This window comes from Sander lucioperca, chromosome 10 (assembly GCF_008315115.2).
Source record: "Sander lucioperca isolate FBNREF2018 chromosome 10, SLUC_FBN_1.2, whole genome shotgun sequence".
Classification (NCBI taxonomy): domain Eukaryota; kingdom Metazoa; phylum Chordata; class Actinopteri; order Perciformes; family Percidae; genus Sander; species Sander lucioperca.
The window spans coordinates 34,324,704-34,338,947 of record NC_050182.1 but is presented as its reverse complement, the minus strand read 5'-3'; the positions used below and the strand labels follow the sequence as shown (position 1 = coordinate 34,338,947).

General features: G+C 40.7%; 1 protein-coding gene across 1 annotated transcript in view; it reads left to right on the top strand.

Moving 5' to 3' along the window:
• The first annotated feature begins 8,089 nt into the window (after positions 1–8,089).
• Positions 8,090–14,244, top strand: part of LOC116035281 (exostosin-1a-like) — a 40,931-nt gene continuing 34,776 nt past the window's right edge. The window contains exon 1 of the mRNA XM_031278283.2: positions 8,090–10,036. Coding sequence (XP_031134143.1) covers positions 9,084–10,036 — 953 coding nt within the window. The 5' untranslated portion in view covers positions 8,090–9,083. The remainder of the gene's footprint in view (positions 10,037–14,244) is intronic.

Genomic DNA, 14,244 nt, shown 5'->3' with positions numbered 1-14,244 from the left:
GCTGAAACATTTTCTTGGAGGCCTCTGAAGGGACTTTAACACTTTAACAGCAAACCATTCATTATTTAAAACATCTATACAATGAAAATCAATTTGCCTGGAGAAATAATGGACCTTACTTGTAAATACTGGAGTCTACCACCCACTGTGTCTGACACAGGTGAAAAAACTGACGACCAACATGTGGTCAACGTGGATGAATGAGCCTTTAGCCCTCATGTTTCCTTTAAATTCTGATTGAATTGGACTTTTATTGCCAATAAGTCTAACAGGCTGGCAGTGGCAGGCACTTCCTCTAAGCAGAGTGAGCCAGAGGTTAATAACAGTCAGATGGAGAGAGCTGTTTGTTTGACCTGCCACATATCTGTGTGGCAGAGCGAGGTTTCATCTCAATCCTGAACCAGTTAATGTCTCGGTGTGCTGAGGCAGATTGTCTGTCCTCATCAGTCAATGTTCATATGGTACGCTATCTTTTCATACACCACTGCTGCATTATTTTAATTGCATTTTATCTTTGATATGCAAATGATTCTCTGCTTCAGGGTATTTTTTTACAGATTATCTTCATAACACATTTACTTTAGTCATTAGTAAAGAGTGGTGATTAACAAGGAACTGAGGGAGACAGAGGGTGTGCCATATGGCAAGGTGAGCTGCGAGTAACGTCCTGAATAACGTGCTTCGTATCTCGCCAGGCCGCTGGAGCACCATTACTTCAATTCATTTTATGGAGGGGACAAGGGAGAAAGACAGACAGGTGCAATTTGGATTCATAGCTCGCCTCCTCATTGACCCGGCTGTCCACAAACTACACACTGTGTCGCTGCGGCCGCTGGATTTATTACCCGTTTACCATCACACCAAGGTCACATTCTCAGCGGCACCTGGGTCAGCTATATGGGTTTCCTGGGAAGCATCATGAAAGGTTTGCACTAATGAGGTCTCTTACTACACAACTTCTTTATTAACCTTCTGGTGCCCTAAGGATTTTCTCTTCTTGTTATCGTGATTGGTCCTTGAAGAATCTCATTTGAGAATTGTTTTTATTGCAAAATACTAGATTGTTTGTGATGAATAAAATGCTATGCAGGTAAAGGGCACCATATATACACAGTAGCAGTGCAATCCATAGGGAAGTATTCCAAACACATATATTCATTTAACCGTTGACTGAACAGTGACCAATTGACCCTCTGACCATTAAGAACACTGACAGATCTCAGTTCTCACTCCCTGAGTAGCCTGGCGGCCATTGACTGTTGGGGTCAGGTAATTATCATTCGTCAGTGAAACGCTTGAGTTGGCTGAAAAATTGAAGATTGCCTCTTACCAGTGAGCTACTCTGTGTGCTAACAAACTCCCCAAATTAAGGACTTTAGATAACATTTTCATGAAAGACTGACTCTGAGTTTTAATAACTGGAGGTAATTATGAGTAGTCAGCAGCCATAAGTGGATGATATTAAAGTCCTGTGTGTGCATGTATGCTAAAGATGATGTGAATGCACAAATACAAGGGCGTGTGTGTGTGTGTGTGTGTGTGTGTGTGTGTGTGTGTGTGTGTGTGTGTGTGTGCGTGTGTGTCTGTGCGTTTGTGCCTAGGTGCATTAGCAAATGCACGCTTGTGTACATGTGTTCCCTTAGGCCCTGTGTGGCCTTTATTAGCAGCAAGTTGACTCTATTCAGCTTGGCTAGTGATTAAACCTTTTCATGACGGGGACTTTCACACCGCTGTGAACTGTGTGAGGTGATTAAAGGCTGCTCAATTTGTAGTCCAGTCCCACTGCTATTCTTCCTCATTGATCTTTTTCAGGCCCTTGAAGGGAGAGCTGCACGCAGCAGGCTCCTCTCATTGGAATAAGACAGGCTATATATTCCATCCATGCCCTACTCTTTCTGTCTCACTGCTCTCATTTCAGGAAATATTTCACAGACATGTATCAAATCTAATTACTGCTCAAATTAGCTGCCATGTATGGCTGGTATTTAATAACGCTTATGTGATTAACTGTGTTGTGTTACTTTTGATATTGTTATATGAATTGAATTAAGCTCCTTTATGTTGAAGAGTATGTATGATTGCATATCAAGCAACATTCTATAATTTACATGTGCTCAGAGTGCTGACCATTATAATGTATGATACATAACTCAAGAGGAACAAATGTTGCAGCCAGAGATTAGAGCCTAAAACCATGCTAAATGCTAACACCAACATGCTGACAATGACAATGCAAGTGTAGTGTTTACCATGTTCATGGTTACCATTTTAGGTTAGCATGTTAGCATGCTAACACTTGCTGATTGGAAAGAGGCTGATAATGTCATTAGTTTTGCAGGTATAATATGGTTAAAACTTTACTGAGACAAACATAAATGTCTGTACCACATTTAATGGCAAATGACAGTTGCTTAGACATTTCATTCAAAACCACAAATGTCAACCTCGTGGAAAAGTTACCGAAGTAATTTAGATTCATCCTCTGGAGAACGTGAATGTCTGTACAAAATGTATTTGCAATCCATCCAATTGTTGTTGATATTTCAGTCTGGATTAAAGAGGTGGACCGACCGACAGGCCGGCACTGCCATCCCTAGAGCCAAGCCGCTAGCATGGCTAAAACACTTTTCGACTGGAACCGTGGAAAGTTCACCGATCATTTTGTTTTTCACTATTACTTCTATTCTAAACATAAGACACCTATATGTCTGTCCATCCTGGAAGAGGGATTAATCCTTCCTCTGCTTTTCTTCTTGAGGTTTGTCCCTTTTCCCTATCCTAAGGGTCTGAGGGTGGAGGTTATATTGTTTCAATTTTAAAGACCTCTAAGATAAAATTGTAATTTTGGCCCAAATAAATTAGACTGACTTTACTTGACACCGTAAAAGAATGTTCAATTTCCCCACAGAGTACAAAGCTAAAACGCAAATACAACACTTTCACACACTGCAGAGAGACAAGAAAGGAGAAGGGTTGTTACATCACCAATGCTCGATGCCGATACACTTCCCACAAGGAGATTTGAGTCTAACAAGTGGTTTCAGGACAAATAGCAAAGACTGATTGTGGTTTATTGCAAGTCATTACTGCTGTCATACTTATTAGCATACAAATGGTTTCTAGGCCTATAGAGACCTAAAAGTTATTGCATGTGTAATTGAACCTGATCTCTGCTTTGTGATTGAGATGTTCCAACACACACAAGTTGCCATGCACGATTGCGCTTAGACACACACACACACACACACACACACACACACACACACATACACACCGCCAGCTGGTTGTATTTTTCTCTGTTCTTCTTATTTAGTCACAATCCTTTTTTTCTAAGTACAGAGAAAGTAGAAGAGAAAGAAAAATATGAATTGATCAAGACAATACACAAATCTCTTGTGTACTGTTTCTAACACAGTTTTGATTATGAATAACACATAAATGATGAAACCTGTAATTTTTCTCTACATTAAACAACATCATAGATGTATATATCTCTGTCCCTCTTGAATGTGGTCCTGAAATCAACTACTTCACAGATGAATATAGAGTAATCTGAATGCAAATGATCATATGTTAACAACACTACTGGATGCAAATGAAAAAGGAAAATAACAAATATTCTGTATCACTTTCTGCCCAATGATGTCTTTGTATTCTTTTCATTACCAAGAATGATTTAACAGGGTTATAATAGTGTGTGGGAGCTTTTAAGTGCTGCCACTCAAATTTATGTGACAGGTCCTTATGACTGTAGGACATCACATTAACTATTGCTAACAAGAGTAGCAGACTTTCAAAATCTAATTTAGTCAACCTTTTATTGTGACCCTTATTGGCATTTTTGCAGATATGTTATAATGACCCTGAAGAAGGCTGTCAGTGCCACTACGCGTGGGTTGCTTCTCCCAATGTCTTTTAAATTTTCTATCATGAAATAGCCAGTAAAATAAAAGCTTTTTTCCTCTATGTTATAATGAGATTCAAAGTGAGGCACTAAGATCTTCATATGATCCATGAGATGCTTTTTCTAGATATTTTAGTCAATGTGACTATAATATCTCAACAACTATTGGATGGATTGCCATCCAATAGTACAGACATTCATGGTCCCCAGAGGAAGAATCCTACATATTTTGTTGACTCCCTTCATGTGACTACACCAGTCAGTCAAATTTGTAATTTCCCTAATAATTTATGACCAAATACCTTCAAAATAATGGCATTTACATCATCAGCTATACTTTTGCCTTTAGTGCTAATATTAGCATGCTAACACACTAAACTAAGATTGTAAACACAATAAAGAGTATACCTGCCAAACACCAGCATGTTAGCATTGTCCTTGTGAGTATATTGATATGCTGGCATTAGCAGTTAGCTAAAAGCTGTTAGCATAGCTTTATAATATTGTTTATAAGAGGCAAAGGATTTAGCTTACTGGTTAAGTAAGCTAAATGTGATTTAGGACCATATATATGATCTCAGTGAATGAGTGATATGCAATCTTGGAGTGTAGCCTGCATTTGGTTTAGATGAATTTGCAACCATCCTGTTTTGACCTCAAAGCCTTATTGAATTACTAAATTCTACTATGTAATATTTTACCCTCTGATCCCTGAAATGACCAATAATCACAATTGTAATCTACATAAAGTTCACCTTATAGGGTGAGAATTTATTAATTTAGAACAACTCTATTGACATTGATGACTGGCAGCAATCATTACTCTTTCTTTGACTTCATTTACATATTTTTTTAACAGGGACAATGCTCATTAATCAACAGCAAAGCAACTGTAAATGAGCTAGATCTCAGAGCCTGTCTTTGAAATCAGTAAAAGGCATATTTTAATGAATTGTTGTTGTGGGAAATACACTTTTTGAGGGTCTGATGATAAGATCATGTCACTCTATCTGTCCGTTAAATGTGAAGTGACAGCCAGAAGCTGGTTAGCTTAGCACAACAACTGAAAAAAAGGGGGAAAGAACTGGCTCTGTCCAAACCATAGACTGTCTATATGGTCCAAACATAACAAAATGTAACACTTTCTATGTAGTTTGTTAAATTCGTAGGCCTACATAAACCGTAGACCAATAAAGTGTTAAAACAACAAGTTATGGGGGGTTGTGGGCTGAACAAAGCTAATCGGCTGCTGCAGCTTTATGTTTAATGCACAAACATGAGAGTGGTATAGATTTTATAATCTGACTTTAAGTAAGAACGTTAATAAGTGCATTTTCTCTCAAATTTCGAACTATTTCTTAAATAAAAACAATTTTGGGAGGCTACTGGACTGTGACTTGAGAAAATATTCATTTCCATAACTTGTTCCCACTTGAAGAAAGTTACCAGATTTACAGTATATCAAGCCCGTTAATATAATACATGCATGGTAGCCCTCCACTTAAATCCTTGAGGGTGATCCTACTGGCCCTCTCCGCATCGGGACACTGACACTTCCATTTGTCACATGAACCATTCATTCCACTGTGAGTCCTGATACACTTAAAATGGGATTTGTGCATTTCAGCGTCAATACAGATGAATGAGGCTCCGTCTGGAGGGAACATTAAATTACCACATCCAAGGCTGTGCTCTACATGATGGAGCCACACAAATTCACACATACACAAATGATTGTGTGCCTGCATGTGTCTAGTCATGCATATGTCTGCACGGCCCTTTTACATACCACACATTTATATTTTTATCTGAATATGTGAGTGGAATTTTTAACAACAAATGTGCAATGCATTGCAGTTATATACAAAAATGAATGACCTCAAAATCTACTCGGAAGGAAATCATAAATCTCCATTTGGCTGTTTAGTTGCTTGGCTGGCTGACACACTGGCTGTCTGGGAAAACTATGCTGACCCGGGTGCATCCAAATTAGATATTGGCATGGTTGCGTGTATTACACAGTGGGAGTGCTGCTCTGGCTCAGTCACCCTGCTGCTCTAAATCTGGCCAGTGCTCAGCTCAGCAAACACAATGCAACAGCAGGGAGACAGCATCTACACAGTCTCATTAAGCTGCAGATAATAGTAATACAAAAGCAGAACCCCACAGATGTTTTTTAAATGTTTTTTCCCCCCTTGAATCCAATTGTCTACATTTTTGTTGATTTGTCCTTACACTGTCATCACGTTGGTTTTGAAGTGAGGCATTCAAATAAGCCTACTGGAAGTGTAAAAATAAATTCCAGACTGTAAAGTGAGGGACTGTCACAATTACACATGGATAGACCACTTTAAAGAGGTTGAATTAAAATCCAGTGACATATAAACAAAGCACATCTGATCATTCTAGTGGCAAAAGCTGAGGAACATCTATCTATTCACATCAGTCACCAGCGGCACCCCCCTCGTAAATTAGTTAAAGGGATGAAAGAGAGAAGAGATGGAAAGAATGCCAGAAAGCAGCAGAGGGGATGATACAGAGTGAGAGAGGGAAAAGGCAGGAGTGGGGTGAGTGAGACCGAAAGAGGAGAGACAAAGAGAAAGGGAGGAGGTAAAGAATGAGGAGGTGGCCATCATATCCCTCCCTGTCTTTGATCAGTGGTCCATGGGGAACTGAGGCAGTGCAGATAGCTGGTCCACAGCTCCTGAGGAACGCAGCTTCACATTCCTCCTTGCTCTTTCCCCGCTTCTGCAAAATCACTTGTAGTCTTTCAGACCACAGCAGCTGTGAAAACACATCATGGCTTACTACATGCCAGAAAAGACCTGGCTAATACACTGTAGTGCCATTGTCCTGCTGGTTTTCAATCACTGGTGCAATTCCTCTCAGTGCAAACTATTCTTACCTAATGTTTTCTATCATTGTATTTATATTTAGGCTGAAAATTATGAATTTCTCTTCTTGCGTAACCCTCCCAACAGAAGGGTCAGAGTTCATGTTCAGCTAAAGAGCAGCACTGGTATGACTCAGGGATCCAGTTTTTTGCTCAAGGGCACTTCAGCAGGACAAACATGCTGATGAAGAACCAGGAAAGCATCAGAAGGTCTCAGAATCCAACACCCACATATTGCAGATATCCTGTTTTTTTTTCAACATACATAGCCAATCTCTCAGCTGCAGAATCACTTCTTAATACAGGGATACCTAAATATCTGAAACATGGTCTCAGTCCACCAGTCCTCTATGCTGACTGTACAGTAAAGGGTTGTGCTGCAACTGCTTATAGTCATCTGCCTTAGAAGTTAAACAAACCAAACAATAAACAACAAGCACTGGAATACAGTAGTATGATGAGCTAGACACAATTGTTTGTATGTCCTGCATCATTATGCACAACACTTTTGTCACCCTTACTCCAGTTAGGGTGACACTTTTTTTTAAAAAAGAGAAGTGCAAATAGGAGTGATATGGCTGTTTGGATTTAGGTTAAAGTCATACCTAAAAATGTTTTACTATACACACCTACCTTATATGAAAAAGAACCAGTAGGCCTATACTATTCCTTAGAAGTGTAGCCTGTGTGTTTGTAGGGCACTCCCTACAGTTACCCATAGTTAACCTTAAAAGCAACATAAACATATGCGTATTATAGTAGAGCAATTCAATTTACACTGATTTTATTTTGGATGACAAATATTGTTATTTATGTCTGAGTTCATTCTTGACAATATGCATGAGAAGTCTTTCAATTGCAAAAAAAAGGAAATTTGGGCTATAACTGTGCAAACTCCATCTGCTCACGAAGATTGTGTGATATGATCTAAAGCTCCAAAACAGCTATTAACTACTTGACATTGAGGTGAGATTATGTAGCCTATGTATTTTACTGTAATGTAGTAGTTATTGTATAGGCCTACATTAAAAGTCGACTTCTGATGGCTCCCCACTTAACTATCACGGACTGCCAAAAAATCTGCATCTAGACATACTTTTCAATTTTCTCATTAAACCACAAGCAAACCAACCACAAATATCATATCATAATTCCCTGTCGTAAATCAGTTCCTTCCCTGGTCGGTTCTCTGGATGTGAATGGGTGCACTGGAAGCCCCGCCCGCCTCGGATGTGACGCGGACCAATGGCAACGCACCGTGCCCCGTGGAAGAACGTCACATCATCAGCCGTCGTTCTGGTGGGACTGCCGCTGCCGTCTCTGCCCGCTTGGCTTGCAGTCTCCACAGCACCTCTTGTTTTTGTGTGTGAGCCACCACTTAAACACTTTACACGACTGGAGACATTTACGGATAAATTATCCTGTCTGCTTTGTGGAAGGAGCTAAGGACAAGTTGTGGATAAATGAAGATACATTGTTTTTAGAGGAAGAAGACCGACTTGCCCGTCTTTACTTCCAACCAGCGTTAAAGCTACTTTGATGTAACCGCTTAGCTTACAAGCTAACTGGGAATGTTTTCAGAAACTAGCCAGTCTGTTAGCCTGCTAGCTAGCTAAATCGGATGGAGAAATTCTCTGTATAGATTTAGCAAACAGTTATACTGATACTTTATCTTTCGGTACATTAGCTAAGTGAACAACTATGGCAACGTCTCAAACTGGGTATGTTGAATGTTTAGGGATTCAGTGCCCGCTTCGTTGCTAAAATCAGTAGGGAGTAGGGACAATAGTTATTAGCTGTTCAGGCAACAAGTCTGGCACACACTGCTGCTTTAACGTTACTCAAGTTTGTACTCATTGTGCAATGTTGTTATTAGTTACCGTTTGGTTCTAGTTGGTTAAACATGAGCACTCTGTGGTGAAAATGAGCGTTTTTTGCAAAGTATAGGTAATGTTATTCAAAGAAAAGTAGGGTGCCAATTTTATGTGAGATCCTCATTTTTAAGTGGATCGGGTCACTCTGTTGTATTAGGAGAAACTGATGTCAGTTAGTCGATACAACTATTGACGAGGAGGCGAGGTGGATGCACATTATAAATCGCCCACATGCTTTGGATCAGTTCCCGGACTTGTGAAAGGTATCTGAAGCAGAAGGTGGGAGACGTGAGCGCACAACCCTTGCAGCCCGTGGGAAGATGGCGGAGCGTTCCCGCAGGAGGTGGTGAAACCAAAACTTGGGGACTTGTTGGATTTATCGCCAGTTATCTTATCCCAGATCGTAGGACACATGCAGGCCAAAAAACGCTACTTAACTCTGTTCTCCGCCGGTGCTTGTCTCATTCTGTTGTTTTGTTTTGGAGGGATACAAGTCCCGCTATCCAGAAAGGGTCCCAGCCGGCGTGATGACCGCAGTCTCACCGGTTATCATCCCGGGGCGCGGTGGCGTCGCTTCTCGGCGTCCCTGCAGCCTTTCAGCCCCTGGGAGCATGACCAGAGCGATAGTCACAATGAACACATATCTCCCAGACAGAAGAGAGACGCTATCTCAGGCGTTTACACTGGAAAACGCTGCAGAATGGAGTCTTGCTTTGATTTCTCCCTGTGTCAGAGGAATGGATTTAAAGTTTACGTCTACCCCCAGCAGAAAGGGGAGAAGATGTCAGAGAGTTATCAGAACATATTATCCTCTATTGAAGGATCCATGTTATATACACCTGACCCAGGACAGGCATGCCTGTTTGTCCTGAGTTTGGACACTCTGGACCGCGACCAGCTTTCACCCCAGTATGTACACAATTTGAAAGCTAAAGTCCAGAGCCTTCATCTGTGGAATGGGGGCAAAAACCACATCATATTCAACTTATACTCCGGCACCTGGCCAGACTACACAGAAGACCTTGGCTTTGACATCGGCCTCGCCATGTTGGCCAAGGCCAGCATCAGCACCGAGAACTTTAGGCCCAACTTTGACGTTTCGATCCCTCTTTTCTCTAAAGACCACCCTAGGACAGGAGGGGAAAGGGGCTACCTGAAACATAACACCATTCCCCCTTATAGGAAGTACATGCTTGTCTTTAAGGGGAAGAGGTACCTCACAGGAATAGGTTCAGACACTAGGAATGCTTTATATCATGTTCATAACTCCGAGGATGTGGTCCTCCTCACCACCTGTAAGCATGGGAAGGACTGGCAGAAGCACAAAGATGCACGCTGTGATAAAGACAACGCAGAGTATGACAAGTAAGTACTATCCAGTTGTTAACTTTACAGCAGGAATGTCTATCCTTTTTTTAATTTACACCATATTTTTCTGTATGGGTGTTTTTTTTTCTCCCACTCTGTCTTGTCTTTTTATCTTGTCCTAATGTTTTGTCAGTATTTTACATGATGTTTTACTGCTTCAGCTCACACTCTAAGCCACTCTACCCATCCTTGGTAATGACAAGGTAAGTGTTTAGTGTCATGAACGTTTTGACAGAACATTTGTTTCCTCCTTGGGTTTAGCCTTAGATTTTCAAGATGTGCTCTGTAACCATCAGATACTATAGTCAACTCTAGACATGGGCCGGTTACTGGTTTGAAGGTAAACCGCGGTTTGAAAAAGTCCCGGTTTCAAAAGCACAAAAAATTTCCATCATACCGTTCCTGTGGTATGAGCTATTTTTTATGAGTCGTCAGAGACAGGAAGTGCAGTTTTGAAATCCATCTCCCTGCCAAAGTTGTATTTTTTTACCCAGATTTTTGAAAATAATACATTTTAAAGCTCTAATTGCAATACCGTGAAACCGTGATATTTTTGCTGAAGGTTATCATACCGTCAGAATCTTATAGCGGCCCATGCCTAGTCAACTCACACAGTGGTATATAAAAATTGGCATGGCTCTGATCAGATTATTAAACTTCCCAGAGATGAGGCAGTACACGTATTTATAAATGCAACTTGGTCGGAGGGCAGTCTAGGCCCCACTTTTCCCTGATTTAATTATTCATTTTGCACATCTAATTAACTCAACAGCAATAGAAACGCTTTAGTGGACAACAGTGATTTGTTGCTTTTAATAGTCCTCATATCATATGACTTTATTTACTAAATTACTCATCACGAGGCACAGATAAGTAGATTTGCTCTAATTTCAGGGACAAGAGCCACTGTATTTAGATAATTCAATCGATATCCCCATCTGTCTAAACAGCCTGCTATTGTGGATAAATCTGCTCTCTTGCTCTCAACATTTCCACCTTATTGCCCTTTCAGTGTATTATGAGTCCTGATCCTCCCTAATGAAATTGTCAATACAAAAATGCACACACTGAGCTAGGGGTGTAAGAAAAAAAAAATATATATATATATATTTTTTTTTTAGTTTACGTGCAAAAATATTCATGTAAGATGTTGTGTTTAAACCACCTACAGCTAGATGGCTATGCTGAGACGCACCACTAATGTCCTTGCCTAGCAGTGCCTGACTTTTTTTATTCTGTGTACTGAACTGTTTACCTAAAGTAAACTTCTGTGACTTTTATGCACATCATGTTTTTTTTTTTAAATATTAGTTTTTCTAAAATTATACTTTAAAACAATCCCAATATATCGCCTTACGCACAGTATCAAAATATATTGCAATATATTGGATCGTGACCCATGTATCGTGATACGTATCGTATTGCCAGATTCTTGCCAATACACAGCCCTACACTGAGCTAACAGTTATCATGATGCACACAGATATTTTTTGAAAGCAAGTAAATGGGGACATTTGCTACAACTCTAATAAGCTGAAAAGTTATAAAGTCCTCAGTAATATGGTCCTTGTAACTAGTCCCCATTCCTGCAGAAGGCAATATAGCACAGGCTCCATCGCCTCAAAAAGTTGCTCTGTGATCATCACCTAGTCCTACAGTTAAGCCATACTGTTTTCTGTGCCCAAATCTGATGATCAAACTGGCGTCTGTCTCCCTACTTTGGCCAGTGGGATTCATTTTGTGTCCCCCCAGACTGTGCTGTGTTGTTACTGGTGACTCTATGGCGCTGGGTGTTTGACTGTGGCTCTTTGGAGTGGATTAGTGGGGACAAAGCTCTGGTGCCAGTAAGGGGAAGCCATTCTGGCCCCTGTTTGCTCAGTCATTTCCCAGACAAACCCAACTGCATCAGCCAGGAATGCCCTGGCCCCATCTCGTGTCCTGCGTGACCCCTCCGTTGTTTGGGGCCTGTTGTGATTGACCTCCATGTAAACTCTTTACCGTATTATTGTCAGTTGTTCAGTTTGGGAAAAAGATGAGTTCAATGTATGTTAAGGGGTCTGCTATAAAACCTGGCTGCAACATGGATTACAGTGAGAATAAGGTGTTTTCTTTCTGTCGCCAAATCATAACTTAACAACATAAATCATAACTGCTTCGGATGTGTTTTCATATGATGTCTAATGTGTTTGCTTAGCATTGATCCTCAGAGGATTCTCGTCTTCGTGTCAGCCTGTGTAGGTAGGTATCACCTTATGAGGTTCATTCATTGGCTCAGCAGAATAACATTCTCCATATCACTCTTAAGACATGAGCTATCTGCTCTCTCTCTGCCAGCTCTCTGTTTGCTGCCAAGCGCTGCCAGGGAGTGATTTCACACAGACGGGTGGCATCAGAGCCATAACCCAGAGGAAAAATGAATCCTCCTGTCATTAAGTAGCATTGGGGGAGAAACAGGCTTTGGGTATCTCTCTAGCCCTCGTCGGCTTAGCTTCATTGCATGGCTACACTAAAGTATGTTCAGGGGTTCTCAGTCAGTATCAATATCCTCAGTAAGCCACATCCCTATCAGCCAACAGGCTTTGGCTTGATCCCCAGTCCACTGCAGAATTCCTCTTGTATTAAATACAATTTACCTTCTCTTTGTGCTGGTATCCCTCTGTATATAAGTCTAAGTCTGTATATGTCACTTAAACTTATATGGTTACAAAAAGTTCTTGCACTTAAAGAGAGATTTTGGTGATTTAAATCCAGCTCTGTGTCATGGCAGTGTAGGCACTGTGTGTAGATGAATGGTGTGTGGCTACACTGAAGTGTAAAGTTTTGATAGTGGGCACTTCTGATCTGTTGCATCTAATCACCACATGCCTTGGTCTAGGGCAATGGCTCTTAAATGTCTGTCTTTGCCTTTCCACCATTAAAATAGGTTAGCAGATAGAATAAAGCCGTGTGGGAGTGTCACTTAAATGGCCCATTTGTGTTTCCATTGTGTTCCCCACGCCATTGTGTTTTGTCTGATCACCAGAAGGTTACGTGATTGTGGCGTCAGGGTTGCGTTTCTCCAAAAATTGATTCTGTTTTTAGCTTTTCACCACAGGCTGCTGCCTTTTTCCCTGGCATCTCCACCGCCTCAGCCTAAATGCACCACCCACATTAAAATGAATGGAATGGCTGGCGTTTTCGCCACAACGCTTGATTTGGTGTGTTTGATTTTTTTTTTTGGGTAGTATACATAAAAGAGCCAAAGTGAAAAGTTCATCTCTGAACCAGATATACTTTTTTTTATGAGAGGTTTGTTTGGACTGGATCTGGTAAAAAATATCTTGCAGTGTACAGTGATTTTACAGAACACAGTTTGAGGCTATTGGGACTCATGTATTTGCAGAGTATAGGTAATCTATTAGTAAATGGTTAACATGTCTGACAGGACTGATTCATCAGTCCCCAAAAGCAGAATTATTTTCACTTGGTAATCATACCCAGACCTGCGCTATATCCCTGGCCTGGCACCCAGCTGTACAGAGCTATCCAAGGGGGTGGGACTTTGATGGGCCAAAGATATGGGTGGAACAGAAGTTAAGGAAACCAGTTGCCAAGGAGATCAATATTTGTTTTTTGTGTCAACTTTCTTCCAAATAAAAAGTGTCTCTGACTTGTACTTTTAACACACTAGTTAAAGTAGGCTGGTTGTAGCATGCTGCAAATGGGGAAGATATGAAATGGTCTGAGCTCTTATAAATATCTCCTTGATTAAGCAGCTGTTTGTTGGACAGATTTAGACTGGTTAAGACATTAGCCAATTTGTAAATGTGTTAAATATTTTAATAAAGCTATAGATGTACTACATTTATGCTTATTCCATACAGTATTATCTCACATAAAGCAGAGATCAACATTTTAAACTGAGATTTTGCTCAAATGCAAATATACTGTAGGTAGTACTGAGCTCTCTATGCAGGTTGTCGTGTATAATTGTGAGTTGCACTGTCCCGTTACACAGCCCTATGGGTCAGACAGTACAGTCTGTGGTCTAACTGGGTGGAAGTAATAGTTTCTGTGCCTGGCTGTGGCCCTTTGTGCAACAAATCCCTCTTATCCTCTCCCACTGACAACAAGGAAGTTGTGAAAGGCTGAATGCAGCCTCTCACCATAATTACCATGTAATGGCCATGTCATTTTTGTGTAATAGTTTAGACTTTATTCTCCAG